This window comes from Talpa europaea (genome assembly GCF_964194135.1).
Source record: "Talpa europaea genome assembly, chromosome: 7".
Lineage (NCBI taxonomy): Eukaryota > Metazoa > Chordata > Mammalia > Eulipotyphla > Talpidae > Talpa > Talpa europaea.
This window is the reverse complement of record NC_140074.1, coordinates 10,189,739-10,217,286: the sequence shown is the minus strand read 5'-3', so window position 1 is coordinate 10,217,286 and position 27,548 is coordinate 10,189,739. Positions and strand designations below refer to the sequence as shown.

Here is a 27,548-nt window from a genome sequence, read left to right as displayed (position 1 = left end):
ATTGTAAATCCTTGCAAATCTCTTCAACTCACTGCAAACCTTATTCGTCTGGGACACATCCACTATCTCTGGCCTAGGATCTGAAGATACAGTTGAGAGTCTGCACACTGAATATGAGTCGGGCAGAACAAGAAGTATCTTCTATTTCGGTCCCGGCTGTTCTGGTAGTCACAGGACAGAGAAGGCTGGAGATGACCCATGCTGCCTTCCATTAATCTGGGTCCACGATGCACTGAAGTGCACCTCCTGTGCCCCTCCGGGGTGGCACTGGCCTCGGAGATCAATCCCCTCTCTCTCCACTCTCCTTTGTGATTTCATGGCCAACTTACTTTGAGGCATTGTTTTCACATTACCCTGAGCACCTGCTGGTTCATGCAGCGTCCCTGCAACTCCCAGCATTTGCCATCATGATCTCCACTGGGAATCTCAACCATCCTTTCCATAGAAGCCAAACAACACCCCTCCAGGAAAAGGACATAAGCTATAAATGGCCTGGAGCCAGCAATCTCCCATGGAAACCATCTGAGGAGAGCCGGGGTAGAGTGTGTCCCAGCAAAGAGTTCTCAGGCTGCAGGGCAGCTCTCTGTTGCTTTAGTCTCAGCAAGACCAGAAGGTGTTGAAACCAAGGGGCCATCCCCCACCATTGTCTCTTGTTGCCAAACACTTCCCAGCACCCTTTCCCCCAGTACATTATCTGGTACATGAAGACCGGTTCTGGCTTTGTCTTTGCAGCTGATTACCATTCCTTCTCTGTGCTACAAGCTTCGAAGTGTTGTTAGTATTTGAAGAATTAGATTAAGGGTTACTTTTCTGATGAAGTAGCCAGTAGTTCTCCAATTCAGAAGCCCAGCCTATTTAAGGGAGGAGGGACCTTTCTCCTCCAGAGGTGTTTTTCATGTGGCACAATTAAAAGTCAGATGTTATTTCTAACCAAACTATACTCTTTTGTCTGCCAAGATATCTTGACAATCCTAATATCTGAAGGCAGGCCTATATGATAGTCCCAGCAATATTCTGGGGATAAGATTTTAGTGGGTTTGTTGAGAAGGAAATACTTGTTTAGGTGACTTTCATCGTGCCACTCAGCCTCTATGTCATTTTTCTTGTCCTGCAGGATTCCTTTGTAGCACTCCTGTGTGATATTTAAGACCTGATTTGGGGTGCCTCCAAAAATGGCAGCGTGATAATAGAAATCCCCCTTGCCAAAAGGGATGTAGGCGGCGGACTCCTTCCGCCTCTCATAGGTGAACTCGTCGGGATCGGCCTTGTACCACCAGGCCTGCAGCTGAGCTACTGACTGGCCCAGGGTCTCCACCCCAAAGCTGTCTTGGAAGACCTGGTCCACGTCCATGCAGAAGAGGAAGTCCACTTCATGCTTGATGTGGCTCACGATGTGCTCCCCGATGGTCTTCATGCGCATCATGCTGATGTCCTGCCATCTCTTCTCGGGCTTGATCTCAAACACTTTCAAGGACCGCAGGGGACTCAGCTTTATGACAGGCATTCTGGAGACATCATCCACCATGATATAAAATATGACTTTGTGGCCAACCATGAAGTATCTATTGGCAGATGTTAAAAATTCCTCCAAGTAATGCTCAATGTATCTGAAACAAAGAAAAATGGGAGAAAATGTAACCTTTGGAATTTCTGCAGGAGGCCACGTGCTATTCATCTGGTCTGTACTTTGCCCCTCTCAGATGCCTTTCTCAGATGGAGGGGTGTCTCTTACTGCAGCCACTCCCACAGCCCTTCACCTTTCATACACTGAACCTTGGGAAGGTGGACTTGTCCGACTGCCAGTTTGGGAAGGACAATGAGCATGCACGACCCTGACCCCTGTGCTCCTCTGCCTCCTGGAAGCAGGTGGGAGTGAGCCACGTCGGGGTGCAGTTTCCAGCGCCCTGGGTGGCTAAGTCTTTCTGTGGTTCAAAGTGAGGAGGCCTCGTGCCTGCCAGTATAAGCTACCTTCTCCAGTAGCAGCTTTAACTGTAACGAAGGTGATATCTACTCTCATCTGCCTTACTTAGCCTTTTGTCTTACATATAGGTTGGTGCAAACTTTGGGCAGGCAAAGGGGGTGCTAGTTCTCTTTTTCCAGCTTTGTTGAGATAGAAGTGACAGGTCTTAGTGCCACTATTTAAGGTACGGTGTGTTAATTTGACACATATATTGCAAGATGGTTAGTGGAAGCTAATGCCTCCATCCCATCACATAATTACCTTTTTTGTTTTGTGATGAGAATATTGAAGATCTACTCTTTTAGGAACTTTCGGAATATAATACAGTCCGCTGTCAACTGTAGTCCCCATGCTGAGCATCAGAGCCTCAGAACTTCTCTTGTAACTGGAAGTTTGTGCCCTTTGACCAACACCAGGGGGCGCTAGTTCCTGAACCTCCCTTAAAAGTCCCAACCTATACCCTGACATTGCTACTGCCTGCCCTGTGAGATGCGGGTGTGAAGTGAACCTTAGACCTTTGGGGGATGCTTTAAGCCTAATCATTGCCATTTGCTTGTCCTCTGAGTCACAGGGACACAGATAGCCTGACCATCTGGTCACCTCCAGCACCAACTCATTGTCCAGTTACCCCCGTTATAAGGCCCACCCATATACTAAACAACCTCTGATTTAACTTTATTTGAACATTTTTCCTTTGTCTTTAAAAAATCAACTTGTATTTTTAGAATAGGTTCGTAAAAAAATTAAACCAAGAACAGAATGTTCCCATTTACCTCCCTAACCCTTCCCCCAAACACAGCCTCCCCCACTATCAACACTGCACCCCACTATCAACACCCACAGTCCACAGTTCACATTAGGGTACCCTACCTTCAATGAGTTTGGACAAATGTCTAATCTGTATTGATCACTATGGTGTTTTACAAATTATTTAATTATTTTCACTGCCCTGCAAAACTCTAATGCACTGCCTATTCATCCATATGCCCCCACTGCCCCATAACTGATCTTTTTACTGTATCTATATTGCTGGCTACACAACATGTAGCCAGTTCACAGTGGCTCCTTTCACGTAGTATATGTGGCTTATGTTTCCTCCATGTCTTCTCAGGGCTCAATAGCTCATTTCTTTTTAGTGCTGATAATATTCCACTGTTTGGATCAAACACAGATTATCCATTTACCTACTGAGTGGCATCTTGGTTGCTTCCAAGTCTTGGCAGTTATGAATACAGCTTCTGTAAACACCTATGTGCAGGTTTTTGTTTGAACATTACATTGATGACTCCTTTGGGTCAATACCACGGTCGCTGGATCTTATGGTAAGAGTTTGTTCAGTTTTGGGAGGAACCTGGCAAACTGTCTTCCCAAGTGGCTGTGCCGTTTTGCATTCCCACCAACAATGAACAAGAGTTCCTGCTGCTCCATATTTTCTCTAGTATTTGGTAGTGTCAGTGTTTGGATTTGAACCACTTTAATAGGTGTGTGGTGGTATTTTAGCTACATATCGATTCATTAAAAAAAAATCAAGTCGATGTCTTCTGTAATGATATCATCTGTAACCTATCTTGTGAAGTCTTGGAGCTCACAGAGAAGTGGGAGGGATAGTGAAGTGGACTAACCCGACTCTCACAAACCCCACATTCACGCTCAGAAAATGTGGGCTGAGTTTAATTTGCCGATTATACTACAGGCCAATCACAATGTTTTATGAATAATAATAACTGGCACTTCTTTTTGCTCTCTTTCTGCTTGGATTCTCTTTCTTTACTACCAGAATAAAGTATGCTTTTAACATAGGCCTCTGGAAACCCAAGGATTTATAGTATTGATTCTTTAAATGGAGAGAATATATCCGAGCAACATAAAGAGAGACTTGGACATGGCTCTGTGGCTGGTGGCCAGGAAATTCTTTGGTACTCTGGAACATTAGGAAAAATCTCTTGTGCCCTGAAGCTTGGCGGACAGTATGGGAAGAGAGGGAGTCATTGTGAGGTTGAACCTTGTAGGGAGTTTAAAGCACTGTAGTTGTTTTCATACATTGTTATTTGAAATCAGACCCAACATCACACCTCCTAAAAGTCAAAATCCACCCTGGAGAGGATTTGCTGCTGCTGAGTACAAACAGTCCTCTCTTGCCTGAGAGTGAAAGCACAGGGCTTTCTCCAGGACACATGATTTACAGTTTCATTCTGGGGAATTGCAACTGGAAGGGTTGAGGCCACCAACATGGGGCCAGGTACAGGGGTGGGGGCGGAGGACAGTTCTGATCTCTTTGGAAACACCATGATCACAGGAATTGGGGGCGTGGCTGGCTTGTCACCCTCATGCCAAAGGATCAGGTGAGCTGAGCATTAGCTCCCAACTCCTCATGGTACAGAATCTTCTAGTAAGAATCTCCCAACTCTAGAGTTATCCTTCTAGATGAAGAAGCCACAGAAGCCACCCAGGCCCCTGGAATCAGCACAGTGACATTAGGAAGTGATTAATATAGTGACACTGAGGGCTCTGGGTCCTGGATGGGAGAAAGTCTGGGGAAGACTTTTAGATCTTCACAGATCCCTCGCTTAGGCCCTGACGGTAACCTGAATTGCTCAAGTGCAGATCAGCCTGGACCTCCAACTCTCTTTGTTTTTTTTTTTTTTTAAGATTTATTTATTTTATTTTTTAATTTTTTAAAGATTTATTTATTTATTTATACAAGCACGGCCCTGGGTACAGTCAGAAGCGTAGGACGGTGAGAGAATTCACCAGAGCCAGAATGGGGAGCAGAGCAGGCAGAAGGACCGAAGTACACTGCTGAGGGGAGCAGCGGGCGGCAGGAGAGGTCTGCGCGCCATGCGGGACCCTCCTCTGGTGGCCGGGGAGCAGCCGGGGATTGAACTGGCGCTGCAGAGGCTGCGGGCAGCTTCCCAACCCAGCGCTCAACCACTGCGCCACCGGGGAGGCCCACTCCAACTCTCTTTGGACACGACAAAGGGAAAAGGGTCAACTTGCCATGTGATTTCAGAAAAGGTACAGCTGGGAAGGCCCGTAGGGGGACAGGAAAATTGAACTTTTGTTTTTGTTTTGAAAAAACAAATTTCTCCCAAAGGGCAAAGTGAGTTTCATTTTAAAACTAGTATTACTGCTACTACTTTCATGTAAGAATGATTGCAGTTTGGGGAGAAACGTTCTGAACTGAGAAATGGAGGCTGAAATAGGAACCCAGCCGACCTTTGGAAGAGGAAGATCTGACTAGCCAAATGTTAGGGCCAAATCCTCCAAGAGAGAGGGTAGGAGACCCGAGAAACCTGGGAAGTCTGGTCAGCCATGGCCCAACCTGGGATTGCCCTGCACCCAGAGCTTGTCTTGAGAGCACAGGACACAGGATGACACTCAGCTGGCCATCTAACAGCTGGTCTTCGGGGAACTTCCAGAAGAAGCCATTGTGGTCGGAAGTGGGTGGTGTGGATGTGCTGCAGAGACTCTGGGCTCCTTGGGTAGAGCCTATGTTTTTATCTGCAACCAGAGACCCTTGCTTTGTGGTGGGAGAAAGTTTTGTTCTTAAGCCATTTTGTTCTTAAGCCTTTTGGGACTTAGTAGAAATGGAGTCTGAATGGTCCCGTGGTAACAGGCTGCCATCTTATAATCTAGACAGCTCATGAACAGTTCACAAACACAGTGACAGTGGAACAAGAAAAAGTCGAGACCAGTTTTATTAGGGACACCTACCTTCCAATCGCAAAGACCGTCAAGCCCACAGTAATTTTGTGTTTGGCATAATGACGTTCTAAGATGGCTCTGTTGTAAGTGCCTTCCCACACAACTGGCGCCTTCCATCTGGTCACCGTCACAACCTCTGGGCGCTTCCTGATGACAAAACATAGAGCCCCATGAGTCAGGATGGCTCGGGTGAGGGGGGCAGAGACTGGGAAAGTGGGGTCACAATGATTTGAGGCTGTTGTTACATCCTGACTGTAGTAGCTTAACTCCAAGTAGTGAGATGGGTGACATTAAAAAGGTTCTTGTACTCAGTGCCAGTGTGTATGGGGGCAGGGAGGGCAGCTTTTTCCACACAACACCAAGCGATTCTAGGACAGCGGCTGGGTGTCCTATAATTTAACCCTATTCTAATACCATCTGCCTAGAGATCTAGCATCAGCTTCTCCCAGTGAGGACTCCGCACCCCAGGCTGCCATCCCCACTTCAGACAGCAATCACAATCCCAAGAACATGGTCTGGTTCTGACCCAACATCTGAAGTCCAACACCCTCCATCTTGGGCTCGATTAATTTGTTAGAGCAGCTCACAGAGCTCAGAGAGACATTTTATGCAGCAGTTTATCACACAAGGCCAGGACTCCGGAACGGCCGGATGTGGGCCGGGTATGGGGCGGGCACAGGCTTCCATCTGAGCCCCTCTCCCCGAGCCTCCACCCTGTCTTTTGGGCTCTTACGGGGGCAGAGTTGATTAAATCCTTGACCAGTGGTGGTTCATCTGCAGTCCCTCCCTCCCTAGAGCTCAGGGGGTGGGGCCTCCCCCAAATATTAACATACCAGGAGACACCTGTGTCTCTCATCACCTAAAAAACTGCAAGGGTTTTAGGAGATGTGTGCCAGAAATGGGGACAAAGACAGCATCACAGACGTGAATAGGACGCATCTTCCAGGGGAGGACAGGATGCTCAGGCCCAGTGCCTCTGAGGGCTGTCTTGGGGGGGCCTCGAAGCTCTTACCTGCATGCTCATATCTTCTGTCCCCCTTTTCCTGCTTTCCTTGTTCTCTTCTTCCTTCTAAACCTCTTATCTCTCTAGCCCCTCCCTAAGCTGTCAGTGGCATCTTTGGGAGCTGTTTGTTTCTGTGGGTGCCCTCTGAGCCTAAGAAGGCCTTAATCCCTGACACAGGGGGATGAGAGTGACATTGGGGCTAAGGAGGAAAACCCATTTCAATTTGCCTTTTGCCAGAAAGGGATTTCTGAGGAGAAACCTAGTTATGGGCCAAAGAGGGCCCTGGCTAAGGGGATCTTGGTGTTATTCATTTTACAAACAAGGAGACACACTCACCCAGTGGAGAATGGACAGAGGCCTGCCAAGGCCAGGGCCAGACATGGGGCTCTGGCAACAGCCCCAGGCCCTCTCCTCAGACCACTGGTTCCTCCTCAGACCTCTAGAACCCAAGGGTCGGGAAAGGGACTCAGCAAAGGCAACAGGAAGTAGCAAGAACTTTTACAGCTGCAGTCTGCAGAGGGGGCCCGCAGAAGGCTGTGACTCCCAGGCTGCACAAGGGCGGAATTGGCAGGAAGGGGTGGGGGGCACTCAGCATCCACTTCCATGGACTCAGGAAAATGGGAAGCAGAGACAGAAACAACATCAGTGATTCAAACCAGACCCGAACCCCCAGGTAGGACAAGCAGTGCTCAGAAAAGCTTGTGGACTTGGCCAGGGCCACACCGCTGGCAGCTGATGACTGACACACCAGCACTTCCTGTGGGACCAGGCACTGTGCTAAGAGCTTCAACCTTCAGAGGTGGGTGCCATTCTGATTCCCAAGTTATCAGTGAGGAAACCATAGTACAGAGAGGTTAAGTCACTGGTCTGAGGTCACACAGCTAGTAAGTGGCAAAGGTGGGATTTGAATCCATATTTTTGACTCTCTAGTTGGTGCTTAGAGCCATTAGCCTGTATCACTTCTTCTCTGGACATTTACTCGCTCTGCTAATGAAGCTGGGAGTTGTCAGTTAGTGTTTCCATCAACTTAGCTACTTGGGTTTTGGTAGCAGCGCAAAGTGAGAAATGACAAGTGTTATTTTGGTTTGTTTTTAGAAGCGTATCTGATGCTTCAGTCACATAAAACCTCCAGCTTTGTTGAATGACAGGATTTCAAACTGAAATACACAAACACACACACGCGCTCACACATACTCACAGCTTATTCTTCTATAACCAGCTTTCTGAACTTAAATTCTTCTGTGTACTAACCCTTGCTCACGGCAGTCCTGAGTTTCAGCCCATCAAGCATCTTCTAGTAGTTCTGACCCAGCCTACTAGCTAAGTCCTGCAGCTACAGATGAGCTGGACATTTGGTAAGCAGGTAAAATTATTTTTTTAAAAAAAGGAGGAATAAAGGAAGGAGCAGGTATTCTTACTAATATTTACAGTGCAGAGAGCATCATTCTCATTTAATCCTCACAACCACCTTATAAAATGGAGCAAGGAGAGGTGTGGGGATCTTTAACCAGTTATTTTACAGGAAGGGCCAGACCTGGACATTCAGTCCCTCTGAGTACATTTCCTAAGCCCCTGCTGGGACTCAGGCCCAGAGCTAAGCTTGAAGATCAGAGAAAAGAGACCCAGCCCAGCCCTGTGCATCTCAAAGCCCCAACAGGTGGTTAGCCTGCTACACAAACAGTGGCTCCAAATCTTCTAGAAAGATCCAGTTACAAAAGCATTGTCTAGTTTGGCTACTTGGCTGGGAAGATTCCTTCTATCAGGAAAAAGAAAAAGGAGCAATATTAAAGATTAATGTCTCATTAAAAATTAAAATGTTCTATTTCCCAGCTGTTAATTATTAAATTGCATTGACAATTCCAAAATGTCAGTCACCCTAAGAAGTCAGACGATAGTCTAAAACCTCATGTAGTGGGGAGGGGACGGAGATTGAGAAGGAGATCAGCTTCCTGGATGAAACTCTGATTTAAACCCCCAAAAGTCAAAGAAGCGATGGAGGGCAGGCCACACACATGCAAGAGCCAGCCTCACCAGTGTCAACTGCCAGGGATGCTCAAGGTCACAGCGATGGGTGATTTAAGGAGGAAGTGCCAGGAAAGACTCCGAGCTGCCCAAATGCCTGCCTTCTCTGAGGGGTACCCACTGTGGTACATCAGCTTGCGTGGTTTCACCAGCACAGACCAAAAGACATGCCATAGACCAAAGACATGCCACAAAAGAAAAGGGCCCCCAGAACCCAGGCACATAGGTTATTTGTAGACTTTAAATTGTATGTTTTTAGTTTTTGTTACATTAAAGAACCCAGGGGTGGGGTAGAGGAAGTATTAAAAATCTATGAATCATGCAAGGTTGAAAAAGACACAGAACACACACTGCTGCAGGGACTGATCACTAGGAAGAGCAGCCAGCTGGACAGGGACTCCAGGGAGAGCAGACGTAACTTGAGCGAGGATGGTGGCTGTGGAGTGGAGGGGAGGGGAGAATGTGGGGAGAGTGTTGGAGGAATGAGCAGAACATGTGATTGAACTAGACAGATACGGGCATGGGGGAGAGGTCTCTGCGATGCTGGCTGGAGGGGGAAATGAGAACAGGGTGGGGCGCAATCAAAAAATGCACTGGGTCACATGAGACCAGAAAGCCACTGGACAGAAGACAGGGATCAAAGGAACCTTTGGGTGAAAAATATTAACAGGGGGGTCACTCCCACCCAGATGGTGCCTGACACCATGGCAGTGGATGATGGCCCCCTAGAAGATGGGTATAAAGGACCCCAGGATACCGGACCCAGAAACCCTACTGATGGGCACCTGGGAAGAGGAAGAGGCCCCTTTTCAGAGACTGAGTAGGGAGAATGGAGAAGTAGGGGGAAAACTAAGAGGATGTGCTGTCACAGAAGCTAAGAGATAATGATGGGAAAATGTGTCCACAATATGTAATGTCTTCGGTCATCTAGAGGAAAGGGTTTACATAAACATCTACATAGAAAAACTTGTTTGTTCACTCGGATGCCCATCTAGGCATTAATTTATGCCAGAAACAGGCTGAGATGGCTACGATGCAGTGCAACTTCAAATCAATACTTTTTAACTACCAGCTCGCCATTCATTTGGAGAAGCTGAGTTGTGCCCGGGGTGTGTGAAGAGGGGGCTGCTGGAGGCTGTGCTTGCTGCCCTCCATAATTCAGCTCTCACCCTGACTCCCAGGTCCTGCTCATCAGGTACACGTATCACACCCTCATGTGTACTTGGGAAGCCTCTCTGGCTCAGCTAGTCTGCCCCTTGGGGGGTCTCACCCACCACATGTACACACGTGGCAAAGCTTGTGGAAGCAACAGTGCTTCCTTCTGTTCACATTCCAGCACTGGCTTAGCCCCTCAGAACTGGCTGCCCTGTCATGCAGCTCATCAAAACATCAAAGACACACAAGGGCCCTATTCCATATTTCCATGTATGGTGTGGGTCCCCTATCCCAAAGCAGTGCCAGAACATATTGAGTCTTTCCAGAACCCAAGATCCTTCTGATTGGTAGAAGCTATTCTCTCCTAAGCCTCCTCTTCCTGCAGCTGTTCCAGCAACTTTGAGACACTCTTCCTTCACCAGCCCTTTCACTGCCAGTGTCAGACCAGATTTGGCTCTGTCCCTTCGACAGCCTTGGTGGGGCTTCATCAGGTCCCTGTAGTCTGATGGTCCCTCATCTGTGTGTCCCCATATCTCTTGTGTTGAGCTCATAGGCACTGGGAATGCCTCAAATTTCATAGCTGAAATCAAATCCTCCATGTGCTGGAATTTGGAGTGGGGCCTTTAGCGGGTGATTAGGTCATGAGGCTAGAGCCCTCATGGATGGGATTAGTGCCCTTATAAGAGAGCCCAGATTGCACCTCACCCCTTTCTCCATGTGAGGACTCGGAGAAGATGGCCTCATGAGACATCAAATCAGTTGATGCTGACCGTGGACTTCCCTGATTCCAGAATTGTGAGACATAAACTGCTTTTGTTCGTAAGCCACCCAGTCTGTGGTTTTGTCACTGCAGCTGGAACACACTAAGACAAGCACCTTGTGGATCTCCCACCCGATGCCCCACCAGTATCTGAATCCATGTCCATCAACCTCCCTCGAGTCCCAGACTTGCATTCCCTCCTCCAGTCCCCTTCCTGGACAGGGCCACTCCCATCCCAGGTCTCTTGGGCCTCAAGGTCACCTCCTGACTCCCCAGACCATGTCATTCTAAGTCATGCTGATTGTCAACCTACCATCCCCATAAGACTATGACTCTCTGGAATATAGTTATGGTGGTAGAGTTCTCTTCTTTCCTGTGCCTCACCCCCTGTCTAGTACAGGAGTTTTGATCACAACTCACATTGAAAAATACGGTGGCACAAGGGATTAAGTCTCAGTGCTATGAAGCTATCGGCAGCCACTGCAGCACGAGTTTGATCCCTGGCAGGCCAGGGAGCCACCCACATGGTACAGCAGACCTCTCCTGTCTCACCCACTGCTCCCCTCAGCAGTGTATTTCAGTAGATATGCCTGTTCCGCTCCCCACTCTGTTTCTGGTGAGTCCTCTCATTCCCCCCTCCCCTCACCTCGGGTCTACACCCCAGATCTTGTATGCATAAATAAATAAAATAAATCTTTAAAAAAAAAAAGAAAATTACATTTCACATCACAACCAAGTATATGCACAGCCACCTAGCTATGGACACAAAAATTCCGCGACATGATCCTTATCCTTCATGGGATGGCTGCTGACTTTCTGTTCAATTCCAATTTCTTTAAAGTTGGTTTTGAACTGTTAAGTTAGTTTCTGAGCATATTAAGAGGTAGGAGCCCTATCTGAAAAGCCCTAGTGTCTGGCAGACATTCGTTGCCATTTTACAGAGGTGTTAACGGAACCTTGGGAACAATTTCATTGCTCTGACTTAGATGTGTAAGAGAGACATCTCCATAAAAAGGGAGGTACTGTGTTTCCGGGCTTTGCTTAACAATGGGTGAAGCTGAGTGTCCAGAAAAAGCTAGATAACACAGAAGGCGGGTAGGCGCAGGGAGACACATGGAGAAGGGCTCGCTTGCTTTTTGGCTTTGGACTTGCACCAGGGACTTGGGGGACTTGGAGGAGACATGTGGAGAGACATGCAGAGAATCTTGGAAGAGACACGTAGGTGAAAGGCTCAGAGAGAGGCTGACAGTTGTACTGGACTTGCCTGGTCCCTCCAGCCACTTTCCTACAGGGTCCCCACCCATACCCCACACCCCGCTGAAGATGCTTGTGGCTTTTGGGCCACAGATTCCCTCCCTTGAGCCAACTCTGTTTGCCTGGGCATTTACCCATGATGGGTAAGTTTGGGTGTTTTATTGGGAAACTCTATCCTTTTTTCACTTCTCTTTTGATGCACACCAATTCTATGAACATTTTTTTACACTAAAAATATACTTTGTCTTTGTGCACACAGGTGACCAGACTGCTTTAGAGTGTGTGAACTGGGGGGTCTCGGGGTCCCTTGGTCTGCACACTAACAAAAGTGTTTGCTAACCCCTGATCTAGAGTAACTGAAGCTTTGTTTTTCTCTTGTGAATACGCAGTCTAGCCTTGTAGCTTGAGATTTAGTGAGAGTGACAAGTCAAGATGGCAGCTGGACTGGGTGGGGAATACCCAGACATCTTAGCTGTGTGACCCTAAGCACATTACTGCACCTCTCTGAGCTGTGTCCTTCACAAACTGGAGATAATACCTGCCTGGCAAAGTTGGGGTGCCCATCGGTCTATGCACTAGCAGATGCTTTCTGCAATACCCTGTGGCCTGCAAGATCCCTTTCGGCCTCAGTATTTTGTGATTCTTCTCCTATCACCTGCCAACTCCTGTCAGAATCGCTGCTCTAACAACTGAGTCAAACCAATTAGATGCTCTATCTCTCATCGACACAGGCGCCAAGACACTTTCTCCCCAACCAGGGGTAATCTCAGTGGCTTCCTGCTGAGCTAGGGCTTGACTGCAGGAGGCAGAACATTTCTTACTGTGGACTAAACCAGGCTGATAGTCGAAGCTCTTCATTGTCATCTTCTGGTCTTTGTCCCTTGTCTGTGTCTTCTTCGTCTTGGTAATTGTGGGTCCTGTGTGCAAAGGAAAGCACACTGAGTGAGGCAGGGAGGGGGAGCCCGGGCATCGGCAGTTGGTGAATTTTTCCTGAAAATGCAACTGGAGGCTGAGGGCATGTGCACCAAGCAAATGGTGGTGGTGGTGGTGGGGGGTCCTGAGACGAACCCCATATTCATAAGACTCGCCTGTGATGGGCAGACACTGCTCCCAGCTCTCCTTTCTTGGTACCCTTCTAAGTCAGCCTCATTGGCAACCAAATGGCCAATGCCCCTTATTTGAGAGGCGGAGAAGCTTGACGAAAGAGTCCTCCAAAGAGCTGAGTTTATAATAATCTTTCCTGTCATTTAAACTTCGGCCCAAGCTGCACTCACCCCAAGTTAAATGGAAAAAACAAACATAATTAAATGGCCTCCTACCAAGAACAAAATAGATTCCTTGTAGGATTGGAATAAGCCAGGAAGAGCAACAGCCGAGAAGGTCATGGCCAGAGATCCGTTCATTTGGCCCCTCTCTAAGAGTGGGTGGTGGACAGCCACCTCTGCCCCCCCCCCCCCATGCTTACCCATTGTTAAGCCAGCTTGGAAACCACCAGCCCTTCTGGAGGCTGCTGTCACCAACTTCTGGGTTTCTAAGAAATAAAGATTAGAAATATTTTTAGAAAATGAGGCAGTCCTACACTTGGGGAATTTCCAAGTTCTTTTTATAACAGGAGATCATTAAAACTCTTTTTAAATCTGAAGAGATCTGAAGCGATGTGAACCTATGTGCCCAAATCATATACAGTTCTGTAAACCAAGGTTACCTCGATAAACAATCACACACACACACACACACACACACATAGAAGGAGAGGGGGAGAGGAGGGAAGAGGGAGAGAGAGAAAAGACCAAGGGGAATGGTATAAAACATTTTTTTTAAAACTGAAAATTAATAAGACAGAACAAGGGGGCTATTCAAACTGGATGGATGGCCTGCATTGACTCGCTCTCCAGACTCCCCTCCTCTGGGCAGCCCCCAGACTCAGCTCATCATCCAGCCAGGAGGAGAGAAAAAGAATGATGAGGGAGGGGCATGAATACATAAACCTGAGTGAGCCCTGGATGTGCCCTTTACTATTCTCTCTGAGTCCTATCTGAAGATGATAATAATAATAAAATAATAATAGGATGGTGATGGTGATAAATTACCATAAGGTACTTCTGAAGACTAAATGAAACTGCATACATAGAAAAGCACTGTATGTTAAAATGACTCTAACAAGTGCGCATTTCCAAGAATAATTGCTTTGCTACCCTAGGCAAATTCAGGCTGCTGCCAAGGTGGGCAGTGGCAGCTGCAGGAAATTTGAGGGTCTCTGAACCAGAAGTTCAGGAAACTAATCAGAAGTCACTTTTGCCGCCACCAATGGAAGTTTCCACACTCCTTGTGCGAGAGAGAGGGAAAGGCGGGGTGCAGCTCCCTTGGGTTGCACAAAGAAGGTGGGGAGGTGTGGACAGACACACTAAGAAACCTGTTTCAAAGTCTGTTCAGAAAGTGTTTGATATGACTCATGATGATGAAGATGTGATTCAAATAAACGGAAACAACACAAGAATTTTTTTAAAGAGGGGCAGGGGACAAAGAGCGACCTTTGCATGGTCTCCCAGGTTGGCATGTCACGCAGCCTTGGCCACCACAGCCGCCCCATGAGAAGAAAGGCCTTTTTCTTTACAACTGAGATATTGGCTGAGTGGATTTGGGCAAACGGCCAAGATCCCGTGTATTTTCTAAGCATAAAAGCCTGGATCTCACACCAGGGGGTAAATTGTGTCAGAAATGAAGGCTGACTTAAGTATGAGCAGATAAACACATTTTGTTCTGAGCTTCCTGGCAAGCAAGCCAAAGATAGAAAAATGAAGGCTTGCATAGTTCTCATTACCTTTAATGATAATAGTTTATAATATGTAATTAGATGCATATAATTACATTGCAATTAACATATAGCGATATACAATATGATAATTATATACAATATATTACATATTAATAAACTACATATTATATAATGGTGACATTATTGTTATATACACACTACTTCATCAGGAGACCCGAATGCTTGTCCTGATTCATTGTCTCAAAGAAATTTCTTGCAGTGTCTTTCTATAACATACACTGGACAGATAATGTATAATATTTGCCTTCATTCTTTTTATCAGCCAGGCAGGAAATGTCTTCCAAATGCCTTCCACTTAGAGAGACCCATATTGAGAAGTCAGGGCGAAACCCAAGTCCTGGTTCAACATAGGCAAGTCTGGGGGCTCAGGCTACACAGTCTAGATCCCAGGAGCCCCTGCCCCCTCCACTACCCTTTGTCCAGAGCACCAGAGCCAGGAAGAAAGGACGAGAGGCACACAAGTAGACAGGGGCGATCTCTCAATACCAGAATTCAAAGCACTTACTTTGCATGATATATCCACAGGAAAGAGCCTCCTGGGCTAAAAGCAAACAAGAAATAAAAAATGTATCATGTTACTTTTAATTATGAGAAAAGCTATTTTACAACCATTGTCATCAAAGCCCTGGGCTGAGTTGAAAGGCTGGATTTTGGATTCTCCTACTTCTAGGTTCAAATACCTTCCTTGGGATAGAACCAGTCATATCAAGAGACTGGGAATTTCCACTTGTGGTCCTTTCAGGATTAGCCAGAGCAAGGGGTAGGAAGGAGGTTGGAGAATCTCCAACCATGGATCTCCACTGCCTGGGGTGGCTTCCTTGTGGAAGAAGCTCCACAGGTGGGTCCTCTCCTGGCCCTTACCCAGCAACACTGTGCACAGGCATCCCTCACCCAAGGAGGAGCTTCCCCAGAAAATAAAGCCACCGCAGAGCCCAGTACTTGCTGCTAAGCACTTTGGGCAGGGTAGTCCCAGTGGCCAGGAGCTAAAAAAAAGGCAATGAGACCTTCTTAAAGCACCTGCAAGGCTGGGCAGGTGATGTCTCTGGTGAACCATCTCCATTCCTCAGCAGATGCTTGTGAGCACGTGTCACAGGGCAAGTGCTGGGGACGTGGTGTTGGGTAAGACAGACACAGTCCCTGTGTGTCCTTGTGGAGCAGACAGTCTTAGGGAAGACAGACCTTATTCAAATGGTCTCAGAGCTACAGGACTTCAAACTCTAAGAAGAGGTATAAAAAAAAAAAAGAAATAGGGTCTCCCTGGTGGCACAAGGGGTTAAGCACTGCACTATGAAGCAATCTGCAGCCTCTGCAGCATGAGTTCGATCCTCGGCTGGCCAGGGAGCAACCCACATGGTGCAGCAGACCTCTCCTGTCTCGCCCGCTGCTCCCCTCAGCAGTGTGTTTCAGTCAGTCTGCCTGTTCTGTTCCCCACTCCGTCTCTGGTGAATCCTCTCACGCCCTGCATCTCTGACCTGCACCCCAGCTCTTGTATGCATAAATAAATAAATCTTTAAAAAAAAAGAGAGAGAAATAACTATGAGGACTTAACAGAACCTCAAAGGCTTCCTGGAGGAAGAGGTAAAGCATTAGCTGAGTTCTGAAGGATAAATAGGAGTCCAGGTGAGGCAGATACAGGAAGAGCATTCTTGATAGAGTAAAAAAATTATGCAGAAGCCCTGAGGAAGGAAACAAGCATTTAAATGTGCAAATAAATAAAGTCACAATAGCCAGAGGCCACTTGAAGATTTTCAAGTGTTTGAAGCAGGGGAGGGACAGAGTCTTGTTGGCACCTGAAGAAAGTTGCTGGAAAGCAGATGGCAGGGGTAGAAGAGTAGGTGTGGGGACCAGTTAGGTGACATCTGTGGTGCAGATCAGGTAGCCGTGATGATGGGGAGAAGTGCACCGACATGAGAGACATTGGGGGAAACAAGTGACAGAACTTGTCACACTAGATTGTGCCATCGTTTCGTGTGGGGACACTGCCCGAATGCTGACCCTTACTCTTTCACTTCTACTCCCTGTGTTGATTTAGCCAAAAGGAGGACTTCTAGCCATGGGCTCAGGTGCCCACACTGCCTGGCCCCAGAGCCCTCATCTCTTAAAAAGGAAAAATCAGTGCCTAGTGATTGTTTCAGACTCTGCCAAAGTGCCCTCCCCTCTCATCTCCTTGTAGGAAGAAAATCCACCCCTTTTCACCACTGTGGTTTCCCCTCCAAGCCCAATACTCTGAACCAAGCTCTCAAGTTCTTTGGTTCTGTATTGACTCTGACAATATTCATGATAGCAAATGCTGGGCAGGCCATTCAAAGGGTGACACAAGTGGAGCCATCTTTAAAATGGCACCTTCAGCCATTACTGAGAAATTGCGTTAGCAGTATTTTATGAAATTGGTCAAAGACCCTTGAGCTGAGCCAAAAAGCTATTGTTTTTAAAAACCATTAAGCAAACAATTGTTTGAAAAGTCATCCAGATCACGAGTCCCTAATCACAATGATTATGGACTTGTTCCCAGAGGATAGATCAGTCGCCAGTCATGTCTAGCCAAGAACAGGTTGTTCGTTACCAAGAATTAACTCTTTTCTTAAGCCACTTGTGTCTTTGTCCTCTTTTCTCCTCCCAAAAACCCAGGGCTTTGTCCCTCCTGGGGACACGTTTTAGGTGTCTCCCTGAATCTGTGTATCCTGAATTACAGTTCTTGGATCCCAAATGTGCTTTGCCTTTTAATGGCCTCCTAAAATTTTAGATTACCGTAAATAATCAACATATTAGTGTATTAAGTCCTTACAAAAATTAATGAAGTAGGTTCTTGTTTTCCTCATCCTACAGAGTGGAAACTGAGGCACAGAGGCTTTAAGTGATTTGTTCAAAGTAATACTACTAATGAGTAGAACCCCTATTTAAACTTGAGGGGCTGGACTCTAGATCCTTCATGAGGAGGCATGGCCTGCAGCAACCCAGTACACGCCGCTCCACCGGGCACGCAGGCTCCCTCATGAGCATTTGGCATCTCTCATCCCCCTCCTCCTAACCCTCATCATCCACATTCTTTCAACATCTCAACGGTCATGGGGACATCCACTCACAGTATATGGCATCCCACGTCTTCATCCTTCATGGCACAGTTCAGATGCCATCTTTTCTGTGCCCTTCTTGATGTAATCCTAGCTCAAGCCTGGCACACAGTGGGTGCTCAATAAATATTCATACAGTAGTGCCTAAAATCCACTCTCCTTTGAGCCAAACATACCTTTGCCTCCTGAACTCTCACAGCCCCCTTCCCTATCTGATAGCATTCTCTGTATTGTGGTTATTTATGCACATGCCTTCTTGATCCCCTTATTCAATAGATCAGAGTCCCCCAGGGCAGGAGTTCTAATGGGCTCAGGGCCCTTGGCACAGACAAGCAGCTCAAGGAGTCGCAGATGAGTTCTAGCTACAATTTGGACATAAATTCACCAAGTTACTTCTCCTATTTGGTCTCCATTTTATCACTTGAAAAATGGGACCCTCCACTAAGGGGAGGGCTGTGGGGTGGGTAAGAGAATGAGCTATAGTCAGAGAGCCCTGGACCTGTGTCTTCTTGAAAATGTGACCTTAAGCGTTCACACTGTGGAGTAGGGTACTCCTCACCGGGGAACCTGAATTAATGCCTCGCAGGGCTTGAGCTTCAGCTCACTGGGATTCAAAGCATGGTTCCTAGAACAAGCCACACTCAGTAGCCAGTAGCTGCTGTCATTATCGTTGTCATCACCATCATTAACATTTTACTTTTTAAGTTTTATCAAACTCTACAATTCTAAGGTTTTCTTTTTCCATCCTGTTGAATCAGCTGCCTTGGAAGCCTCTTGCAAGGTTCAAGGAGACTCTGCACAGTGAAGACTGATGTGTCCACAGTCCAGGTACCAGGCCACGGCCCTGAAGAGCGACCCAAACCTGCTACGGTCACGGCACAGTGAGACTGCGCAGACTGCAAAACAACCCTCTGTGGGAGGTAGGTGCCAAACTCACATTTGAACCTTTGGCTCCCATATTTTAATTTTGTGAACCACCCAAAATATGGAAGCACAAGTCTGGCCGACATTCAAAACACCAAGGTTATCCAAACATGTTGAGCGCAGGGTGTCCTTACTTGCATTTCAACCCTGGGCAGGAGCCCCAAAGGACGTGTAATTCTTCTGTTAGATTCTACCAACTGCTAGAGCTCTTTCTTCTACTTGCTCAAATCCCTTGTCATGTTCTGCCTTCTGGAGCAGAGGATGGTGATGGTGCTGGCAGCAAGCATTTACTGAGTGCTTATTAAGTCCCAGGTGTTACCCTAAAAGCTTGATATGCAATAGCTTATTTATTCCTCTCAGCAACCCATCAAGCAAGTGATACTATTTTTGAAGACAGGGAAACTGAGGAACAGGGTGATTGAGTAACTTGCCCAAGGTCACAGAGTAGGTAAGTGGAAGCAGGACCAGATCCTGGTAGCCTAGCTCCTGACACCAACAAGGGTATTTCCTTAGCCACTAGGTACCTAAGGGATCCTCAGGTCCCTGCACCCAACTCTGAATCATCTTTCCTTTGAAGAGTGTACCCCTAGCTTCCTCAATTTGAAAGACCTGGTTTCTAGATCCCTTTCACTTGACCACATTCTAGCTCATCATGTGTTTCTTAAAATGAGTTGTTCAGAATGAACCAGGATAACACTCACTCCTGAGCCATTAGATCTGCCTAGCACCCGGAAAAATAGTTCCTATGTTCTGGAGAGCCCACCTATGGATGCAGCTAAAGGTGTAGTTCCTTCTTTAATAGTCAAGATGATCTTGCTGGTACCTCAAATCTTAGAATTAAAGAACTGAACAAGACATTCAAATGCTAATCCAGGCTGTCATCCTGAATGTGGGGGCTACAAAGCACTTCAACATGAAAATATTAATGGTACCAATAGCTGACTCTGCCCAGAGTTGTATGCTGTGCTTTTTGGACAAAAGACCAAGAGGTGCCAGGGTCTCCTAAGTCAAAAGCATCATGCATTTTTGTAGCTACTCACAGAGACTTTCTGGCAGACCCAGAAATCTATGGGGCATTATAGTTTCTTTCTTTCTTTTTTTTTTTTTTTAAAGATTTATTTATTTATTTATGCAAGCACTGGGTACAGTCAGAAGCACAGGAGGGTAAGAGAATTCACCAGAGCCAGAGCGGGGAGCAGAACAGGCAGACTGATGAAACACATTGCTGAGGGGAGCAGCTGGCGTGGCAGGAGAGGTCTGCGTGCCATGTGGGCCCCTCACTGGCCGGCTGGGGATCGAACCGGCATTGCAGAGGCTGCGGGCAGCTTTGCAGCCCAGCACTCAACCGCTGCGCCACCAGGGGAGGCCCTGTAGCATTATAGTTTCTAAAAGCACAGAAACAACTCATCTATTTGGGGTGAGTCTACTGATGAATCTAAAAACTCAGTAATGTTTAATTCCTTTTACTTTCCAGATTTGAAAAAACAAAAAAAGCAATACCCAAAAGCTTTAGCCAGGCACACATGAATCACCAAAGAGTCAGAGTGTATTTTGCAACAAAAAAATCAACAAACTTGAATTGCTCCTTTAAGCTCTATAAATACTCTAGGATTGCAAAACTGAGGTTGGAATTTCTCATGGAATTCCTGTTTGAAATTTCTTCAGGTAATTTCCATATTTCATCATACAAGTAATTTAAAGAGGCATTTTGGACTTTCATTTGACCTCACTGTTTTGGAATCTAGCCTACCCTGAACTACAGAGGTGCAGAAACCAAGGTACTAGGGCCATGGTAAGAGGGAAGATACTTGATTATCCAGAAGGTATTAGGATTTTGAAGCCGGCCCAGGGATCCAGGAAGGGTGGAATCCCTTCTTGATGGTTTCACTTCCTCCTAATTTTAATTCGGCCTGGTGACTTGGCTGCTGTTGGAGGAGATGAGTCTGTGCAGTGCTTTCATCAACGTTGTCGCATCTCATTTCATAATTACCTGTTGACATATTCCCAAAACACGACAACGACAGTCGAGACAGCCAGCATTAACAGGATCACTTTTCCTTTGACATTCATTATTTTCTCCTGAGGGGAAAAAGAAAAGGGAGAAAAAACAGATTGAACAATTCCACACTGAAATATGGTTTTGAAATAATGTTTCTATCCACATCCCCTCTGAAAGGATGTCTATAAATATTTAGCAAGAGCTAAGGAGTGTGGTCTACCTTAAAATGCATAGAATTCGGTGACCAGGAGACCAAGTCAATGACTTGACAGGACAAGCCTGTCCTCGGAAGGGAGCCACGGCCCCTAGGGGCCCAGCAGGACAGGTTAGGAGGCCTACGGTGAATTCGAGCTGTCCACGGTCCATGAGCTCAGCTAACCTCGCTGCTGGGGACGTGACTAGGGAAACCCTAGCCCCTCACTGAGCTGCCCTTGATATACCAATCATCTGCCCCATCCTCAGAGGAGACACCCACTGTGGCCCTTTCTGGTGGTTCCCACACTTCCCACACCCACCCATCTTTTCTCCACTACATCTACAAGCAAGTCAGCATCCGGGGCACAGAAGTGCCTCTCTGCATCTCTGTTCACTGCTTGGAAGTGAGGTTGGAGGGGTGTGGATGCTATGTGGGGAACAACAGGCTGGGAAGTGCTTTGACTGGGGTATGGTGTGTGGTGTGACTTTCCGAGTGATGTGGGCAGGATGGGAACATCTCTGGAATAGCATCTAATTGGCTGGCAGCAGATAAGGTTTCTTGTGTTTGAACAAAACCAAAACAAAACACTTGAGAATGAGAAATAGTCATGTTCTCTCAGAGTGGCCGGGACATGGTGGGCAGAGGAGCTGGGTGCTGAGTGAAGGTGGGCAGGGCAGACAGAGCTTGAAAGGCATAGAAAGTAGGGTGGGGAGCCACAAAGCTGAGACTCACCCATCCAGCTTCCCTGGATCCCTGCCTGGATGCAGGGAACAAAAGGCTGGGAGCCGACAGGGGACAGTGGGTCGGCACACTCTCTTAAGGGCCAAAAAGAGGGGGTGGCTTGTGCTGAAAAGGTGGCAGGAAGATGGAGAGAAGTAGATTCATTTAAAATATGCTCTGGAGAGTATGGATAGGATTTGGCTGGTAACTTAGACATCAGGGATGAGGAGGAGGAAACCAGGTCAGGTTTCTGCTGAAGCAGCTGGCTCAACGGTTGCAGGATTTTATCAGATGGGCTGGAAGGGTTGGAGAAGGATCAGACTTGGGGGGTAAGAATCATGGATGTATTCCTTTCCAGAAGTGAAGATGACACATAGGCAAGGACATTCCAGTCTGCAGTTCACTGGAGAGGGTTGGGCAGGACACGCCATCGATGATATTGAACGGGAAGGGAACGAGGGAGATTGGCTGGGGAGAGAATATAGAAAGAAGTGCATGGGCCCAGGGCCCAGAATGCAGCCACTCAGCTCCACTGCTGGAAAAAGCCACTGACGTCCACTCAACAGCACTAGCACTGAGTGCCGGACAAGTCCTGGGTCTGAGGGCAAATGGATCTGGACTAAGACTGCGATCCTCTTTGTGGAGGTATCTTCACTTGCAGGGCCAATTGGATGGTGATTAAACACGTGGGCTATGGAGTGAAGGTGGGGTTTGTGTCCTGAGCTGGATCTGGGTGACCTGGAGCACGAGATGATTCCTGGGACCTCACCCACAACCCTACCTTTGAATATCAAGTCTCTGTAATTGAGCTGGTGCTGGGAACCTAACAGACAAGAGGCTATGTTTGGTTCTTATACTATTTAGTGAGACAGGTTAAACATTTCTCTGCAAAAATATTGGTGCATTTTTAATGTGCTGCTGCTGCCGCCCTGTAATGTTACATAATATGTTATAATATGTGCTACATAATCCACACCCCCCTGGCATTCTGAATCCCAGCATCCTTGCCCCTCAGCAGGGGGACCGTGGGTCTAGAATGCATCACATTCAGCTGGTTTCCTCGCCTCTAACATGAAGATGACTATGAGAGATAATGTCCATAAAATACTTAGCACCGTGCCTCGCACCCTGTGTGTGCTCAGAAAATGCTAGTTCCTATTCCAGGTATCCAGAAAAGGGCTGCTGGGAGGGCCCCATGAGATATAGCACAGTGCCCGGTGCTTAGCAAGCACTCAAAATATACTTATGGGAAAGAAAAGAGGTTTTGGATTAAGAACATGCTATTCCATGATGTGCAAATGGATGCAAATGAGGGCCTCTGAAGGCTCATCCATCTGCTCTGTGCCTTTGCCTGATTGAGAACGCCTTGGAAGTGGCGTGTGACTTTGAATTTCTTTGCTCAAGCCTGGGCCTGGCTATATAACCCAGCACGCGCCCAGGAGGTGGCCATGCTGCCAGATGCGCAGGCCCAGACTCGACCATTCCCACCTGCTGAGGAGGCGCAAATGCAAATTGTGTTTCTATGTAAGAACCCTTAACCATGAACCTGAGAAGTGCAAACTCTCCTAGCAGAGAACAAGATGCTTGCGGCAGGCAGGCAGCCTAAATAGGCAGCTTTTATGAGTTTTTAATTTCAGCTGTTAGCATCAGCAGCAACTTGAAGCCCATTTCTTTCTAGACGTCAGAGATTTCTTGAACCTGCTTAATTTTCACTTTGTATGGTGGTCACTTGTTTAAGACTTAAATGGGAAGCTGCCCAAATTCTTGAGCAAAGCATGCTTCCAGAATCTGGAATTTGAGTCTCCAGGGAAGGAAGGATTGGCAGGATGACCAGTGGGTCTTTTGAAACATTTTTTATTTCTTCTTCTCTGGACAAAATGAGACATTTGGTGACCACTGTGTTCTAAAAGTCCTTCTCTTATGTGTTGTCTTTCAGAAGTTTTGAAACTGTGTAATTTTGATGATCACTGGTTAATTACCTAAACCCACCTAATTATAAACGAGGGATTGCATCTGAATTCCCCATTTAGGGGGCAGAATGCAGAATTAGGACCAGTTTTAACCCTGGCTCAAGGTGAGAGCGTCTCTCCAGGCCCCCACCCTCAGAGGACCTGATGAATCCACCAAAGCCTCCCACCATCTCTCAGACCTACCTGTCACCCCCATCCGTCCACCCACATGGGCTGCCCTAGGCCACTCCAGATCCCAGCCCCTGCAAAAGCACCCAAATGAAACTGCTCTTACCACCCTCCTGGAAGCTGTGCAGATTATGCTAAAAACCTGGGGCATTTCGCAAGGCAGGGCTCTTCCTCCCCCTTTTCTGCTTCAATTTCCCTGGAATGTCAGACAGACTTTGCCATGTGGCCCATAAAGGAATTCTTCTTTACCCACCCCCAATCTGCCCCACACACAGCAGCTCAAGTACGTGCACACGCACACAGCTTCACAGCTCCAGCGAATCTCGCTGTGCCATCCCAACTGGGCTGGGCCAAGGTATTCCTTCCAAGCTGAATTCCTCTCAACAGAATTCCAGCAGATCTTGTTTTCTCCATCTCACACCAGGGGAAAGGTGACTGGCTCAGCAGAGTAACAGAGCCGCAGAAGCCTGGAAAAGCCATTATCTTCAGGGAGCTGGAGCCAGGCCTGGGAAAGCAGTGGCCGAGGAAGCCAGCCATCCCCTCGCACAGACTAAGCACCCTCCTCCCAGCCTATGGCTGCTCCCCTCGCCCCCAACTGCCCCTCTGCTCAAGCCTTAGTCTCCCCTGGGCTATTGCTCAAGCCTTAGTCTCCCCTGGGCAAGAGACCAGAGAGGATACAGAATGGCAGGTGTTGCAAATGAAAACAAAGCAGTTTAAGGGACTGGGAGCAGAGCCAAGTGGGAGCCAAGTTAATGGAGCCAAGTTAATGGTCTTGGACGGGCCTATCTTGAGCCATCCACATGCTCTGTGGTAAGTGAGGGGGTTAGATACAACCTTAGGTAGGAACGAGTCTGGTGCTAAGTATATCTGCAGACCTAGATGTATGCCATGGGGAGTTCTTTTACACCCCAAGTCTCTATTTACATTCACAGAAGGGAGTTTCAAATACCCTTGTCATAGGGCTCCTGTAAGGACAGAGGGTAACTGCATATGAGGCACCTCATGTAAGTGCTGCATCGGGCAGCCACAGTGACCGCAGCGATGCTTTTTGGTGGGAGAGACGCGGGGCTCTGAAGGTCGAGTTGTGGCCTCACTCCATTATCCAGGGCCTGCATGGATCCCCGGAAGTGATGATCAGTGACAGGGTTACCAGTCAATTTGCATTGAGCTCAGAGGCCAACTTACCACAAGTGAATACTGCCTCTAGGCCAGACCGCCTTGGAAGGCTGGGCCAGATCCCCCATCGGGGTAAGGCCCAAATGTTCCTAGAAGCTGGGAGCGCTGCCCCTGCCTAGGAGACTCACTTGGCACCTGTCCTGGGGCTGCAGGCGGAGCTAAGGGACAGACCCCACTAACTGCCCACCCACCTGGCTGAGCGCTTGGAGGCCTCCCCTGTGATGCCAAGGGTAAGGAGCTGAACCAGTCATTGCTCTGCTCCCTGCTCAGGGTCCCAACAATCCAGACGTCACAGCCACCCTCTGCCCCATCCAGGACCCAGATCCAGCCACCCCACAGTGCCCAGAGAGGATGAATTGTTGAGGGCTCCGGCCTGAACAAGGAACTGCCAAAAGATTTACAGTTGCGGCATTGCCAATATCAAGTTGTGAAGCTGAGAGAAACTTTTCTAAACCCTTGATAACAAAAAAAAAAACAACCTATTGTGAACTGGGCTAGAGATGAAACCCACTTGTCTTTCTTTTGTCTTTGGGGAAAATGGCTGTCAGGTGAGCAGCAGGTCAGCATATGGGGCCTACACTGGCCTAGTAAAGCAGGCCCCTAAGTCATACCAATCACCTGCGTTACCTGCACGTCATTGTTATGGTGGACTTGGCCATATTTCTGGATTTTGTCCTCTGTGGAGTCTTTGTCTTTGCTCTTTGCTGTGCAAGCTCTTCATTTATCCTGCGAGACTGGGGCTCTGGCCCCGGAGCTCGGAGGCACAGCTTGCCTCCGTTCTTGATACTCCCTTCCCTGTCTGATGGTGCATTTGCAGATTTCTCTTAAAGAAGGGCCTGAAAGTGGAGTAAGTTTCAGGCCCCAGTGCTTGGATGCTCCCTAACTGGACCAGGTGGGACCCCGAGTATGTGTCCTCTCAGCTGTCTCAGTGAAGCCTGCCCACCTCCCTGAGAAGTCTCTCTGCAACAACCACTCTTTCCAGATAGGAAAATGAAGGCTCAGCAAGGTGAAGTCACTTGCCCAGTGTCACACAGCGTGAAGTGGTAACGCCAGGGTCCAGGTCCCCGTTATCAGCCTCCAGGGCCACCCACATTTAACCACTGTGCTCTCAACCAACACCAGGGCTTGTCCCTGAACTCATCATATTCTCCTTTGCCACGATTATCCCTGAGAGACTGACCCAGAGCTCTCCAACCACGGGCCAACCTTCTGAGCAGCAAGCATCCCCTGGGACCGTGAACGCTGGTGAACAACTCTGGCATCGCCAGGTACTCCCCTGTGCCCAGGTGGGTCTTCTCTCTCCTCCACCCTGTCCAAGCCTGAATATGGTCAGTGCTGCTGAGTAAACAGCTTTGGTGACAACTGAGATCTTGGGGCTCACCCAGAAGGGGGTGCCAGGTTTGAAAAGCTGCCCGTCTGGCTTCCAGCATGAGGCTGGTGCTGGGGGGAGGAGGAAGAGCATTGCTTTATCCTAAAACCTCTCTAACTGGTGGGCATTGAGGGTTAACACTCCCCACTAGCAGAGCACGGCAGGATTCGTGGAGAAAAAAGTGCTCGGGAGACTGTTTCCAGTTGGTTCTCATTACGAGGGTTAGAGCAAACACAGACGGGGGGATGGAGAGACAGGTCTCAGACTAAATATAGGACTGTCGCTCCAGCCATCGCGAAGGGAACAACCTGTGCTCCAAGCAACACCCACCCCTGCCTCTTCTTGAGCCCACCTTCAGGAAATCCAACCCAGACCCAGCCAGAGTTTCCTCACTGCCAGGCCCAGGAATCATCCTGCAAAGGTTTTTCCAAGAGAAATAAGCAAAGGAAATCAAGAGTGCTGCTGCTGGCGAGGACCCTACATCCACCCACGGCTCCCCCCACACCACTGTGGAATCCTGCAGAGAAGACCCCACGCCGCAGCTGATCTCCGGCCACAGCAGGACAAAACCCAGCAGAACCTACAGTGGACATCCCGAGCCAGCATCCTGTTGGCTCCCACTTCCAGATTCTGCGCCGCTGGGGGCAAAGAAAGATTTCTTCTTCTTCCAGAACTACTGGAAGGACCTGTGGGAGGCTAGGAGGAGAGCCAGGCTCCTCCCCCAGGCAGCCTGCTGGAGATTCCCCTGGAGGGCTTCGCAGGCAGAAGTAAATCATTTCAGCATTTCACATACCTCATCGTCTGCTTCTCTCCCCACCGAGTAAAAAGCAAACCACACAGTCCTAGTGAACTGGATTCTGCAGAAGAAGCCAGGCCAGGAGGAGGGGAGGTGCTGCCTTCCAGCTCCTGTCAAAAGAATAAACAGCTGTTTCAGGAAGAGGGGGGTGGCAGACAGAGCCTGTAGCTGCCAGGAGCTTTGTTTCTTGCTGGCCCTGGGAAATGGGCTGTTTATCGGGTCTGTGGGCCCAGAGCTGCATGCCAAGCAGAGACATTCTCCCTGGGCTGTGCACAACCCAGCCTCCCTCACCTCGCGCTACATCAGGTCCAAACTAGGCCCGATGGAGCAGGGAGTCCACCCCTCCAGAGGGGACACACAGCGGCCCGCGTCACTGCTCCTTCACAAAAATGGGAACCATCTGAGTCCAAACAGCCCAAAGTGACAGCTACCAGGCGCAGCCAAAGGAGGAGTTTAAAATAAAA

General features: G+C 48.0%; 1 protein-coding gene across 1 annotated transcript; it reads right to left on the bottom strand.

The window, feature by feature from the left end:
• Window positions 1-913: 913 nt before the first annotated feature.
• Window positions 914-27,114, bottom strand: GGTA1 (glycoprotein alpha-galactosyltransferase 1 (inactive); the record flags this gene model as incomplete). Its single annotated transcript, XM_084236576.1, has 7 exons — window positions 27,082-27,114; window positions 20,681-20,769; window positions 15,201-15,236; window positions 13,325-13,390; window positions 12,681-12,776; window positions 5,675-5,812; window positions 914-1,607 (listed from the first exon to the last, which is right to left on the bottom strand). The coding sequence occupies exons 2-7, from the start codon at window positions 20,758-20,760 to the stop codon at window positions 914-916; spliced, it is 1,110 nt and encodes a 369-aa protein (XP_084092702.1). The 5' UTR covers window positions 20,761-20,769; window positions 27,082-27,114.
• Between the last annotated feature and the right edge of the window lie 434 nt (window positions 27,115-27,548).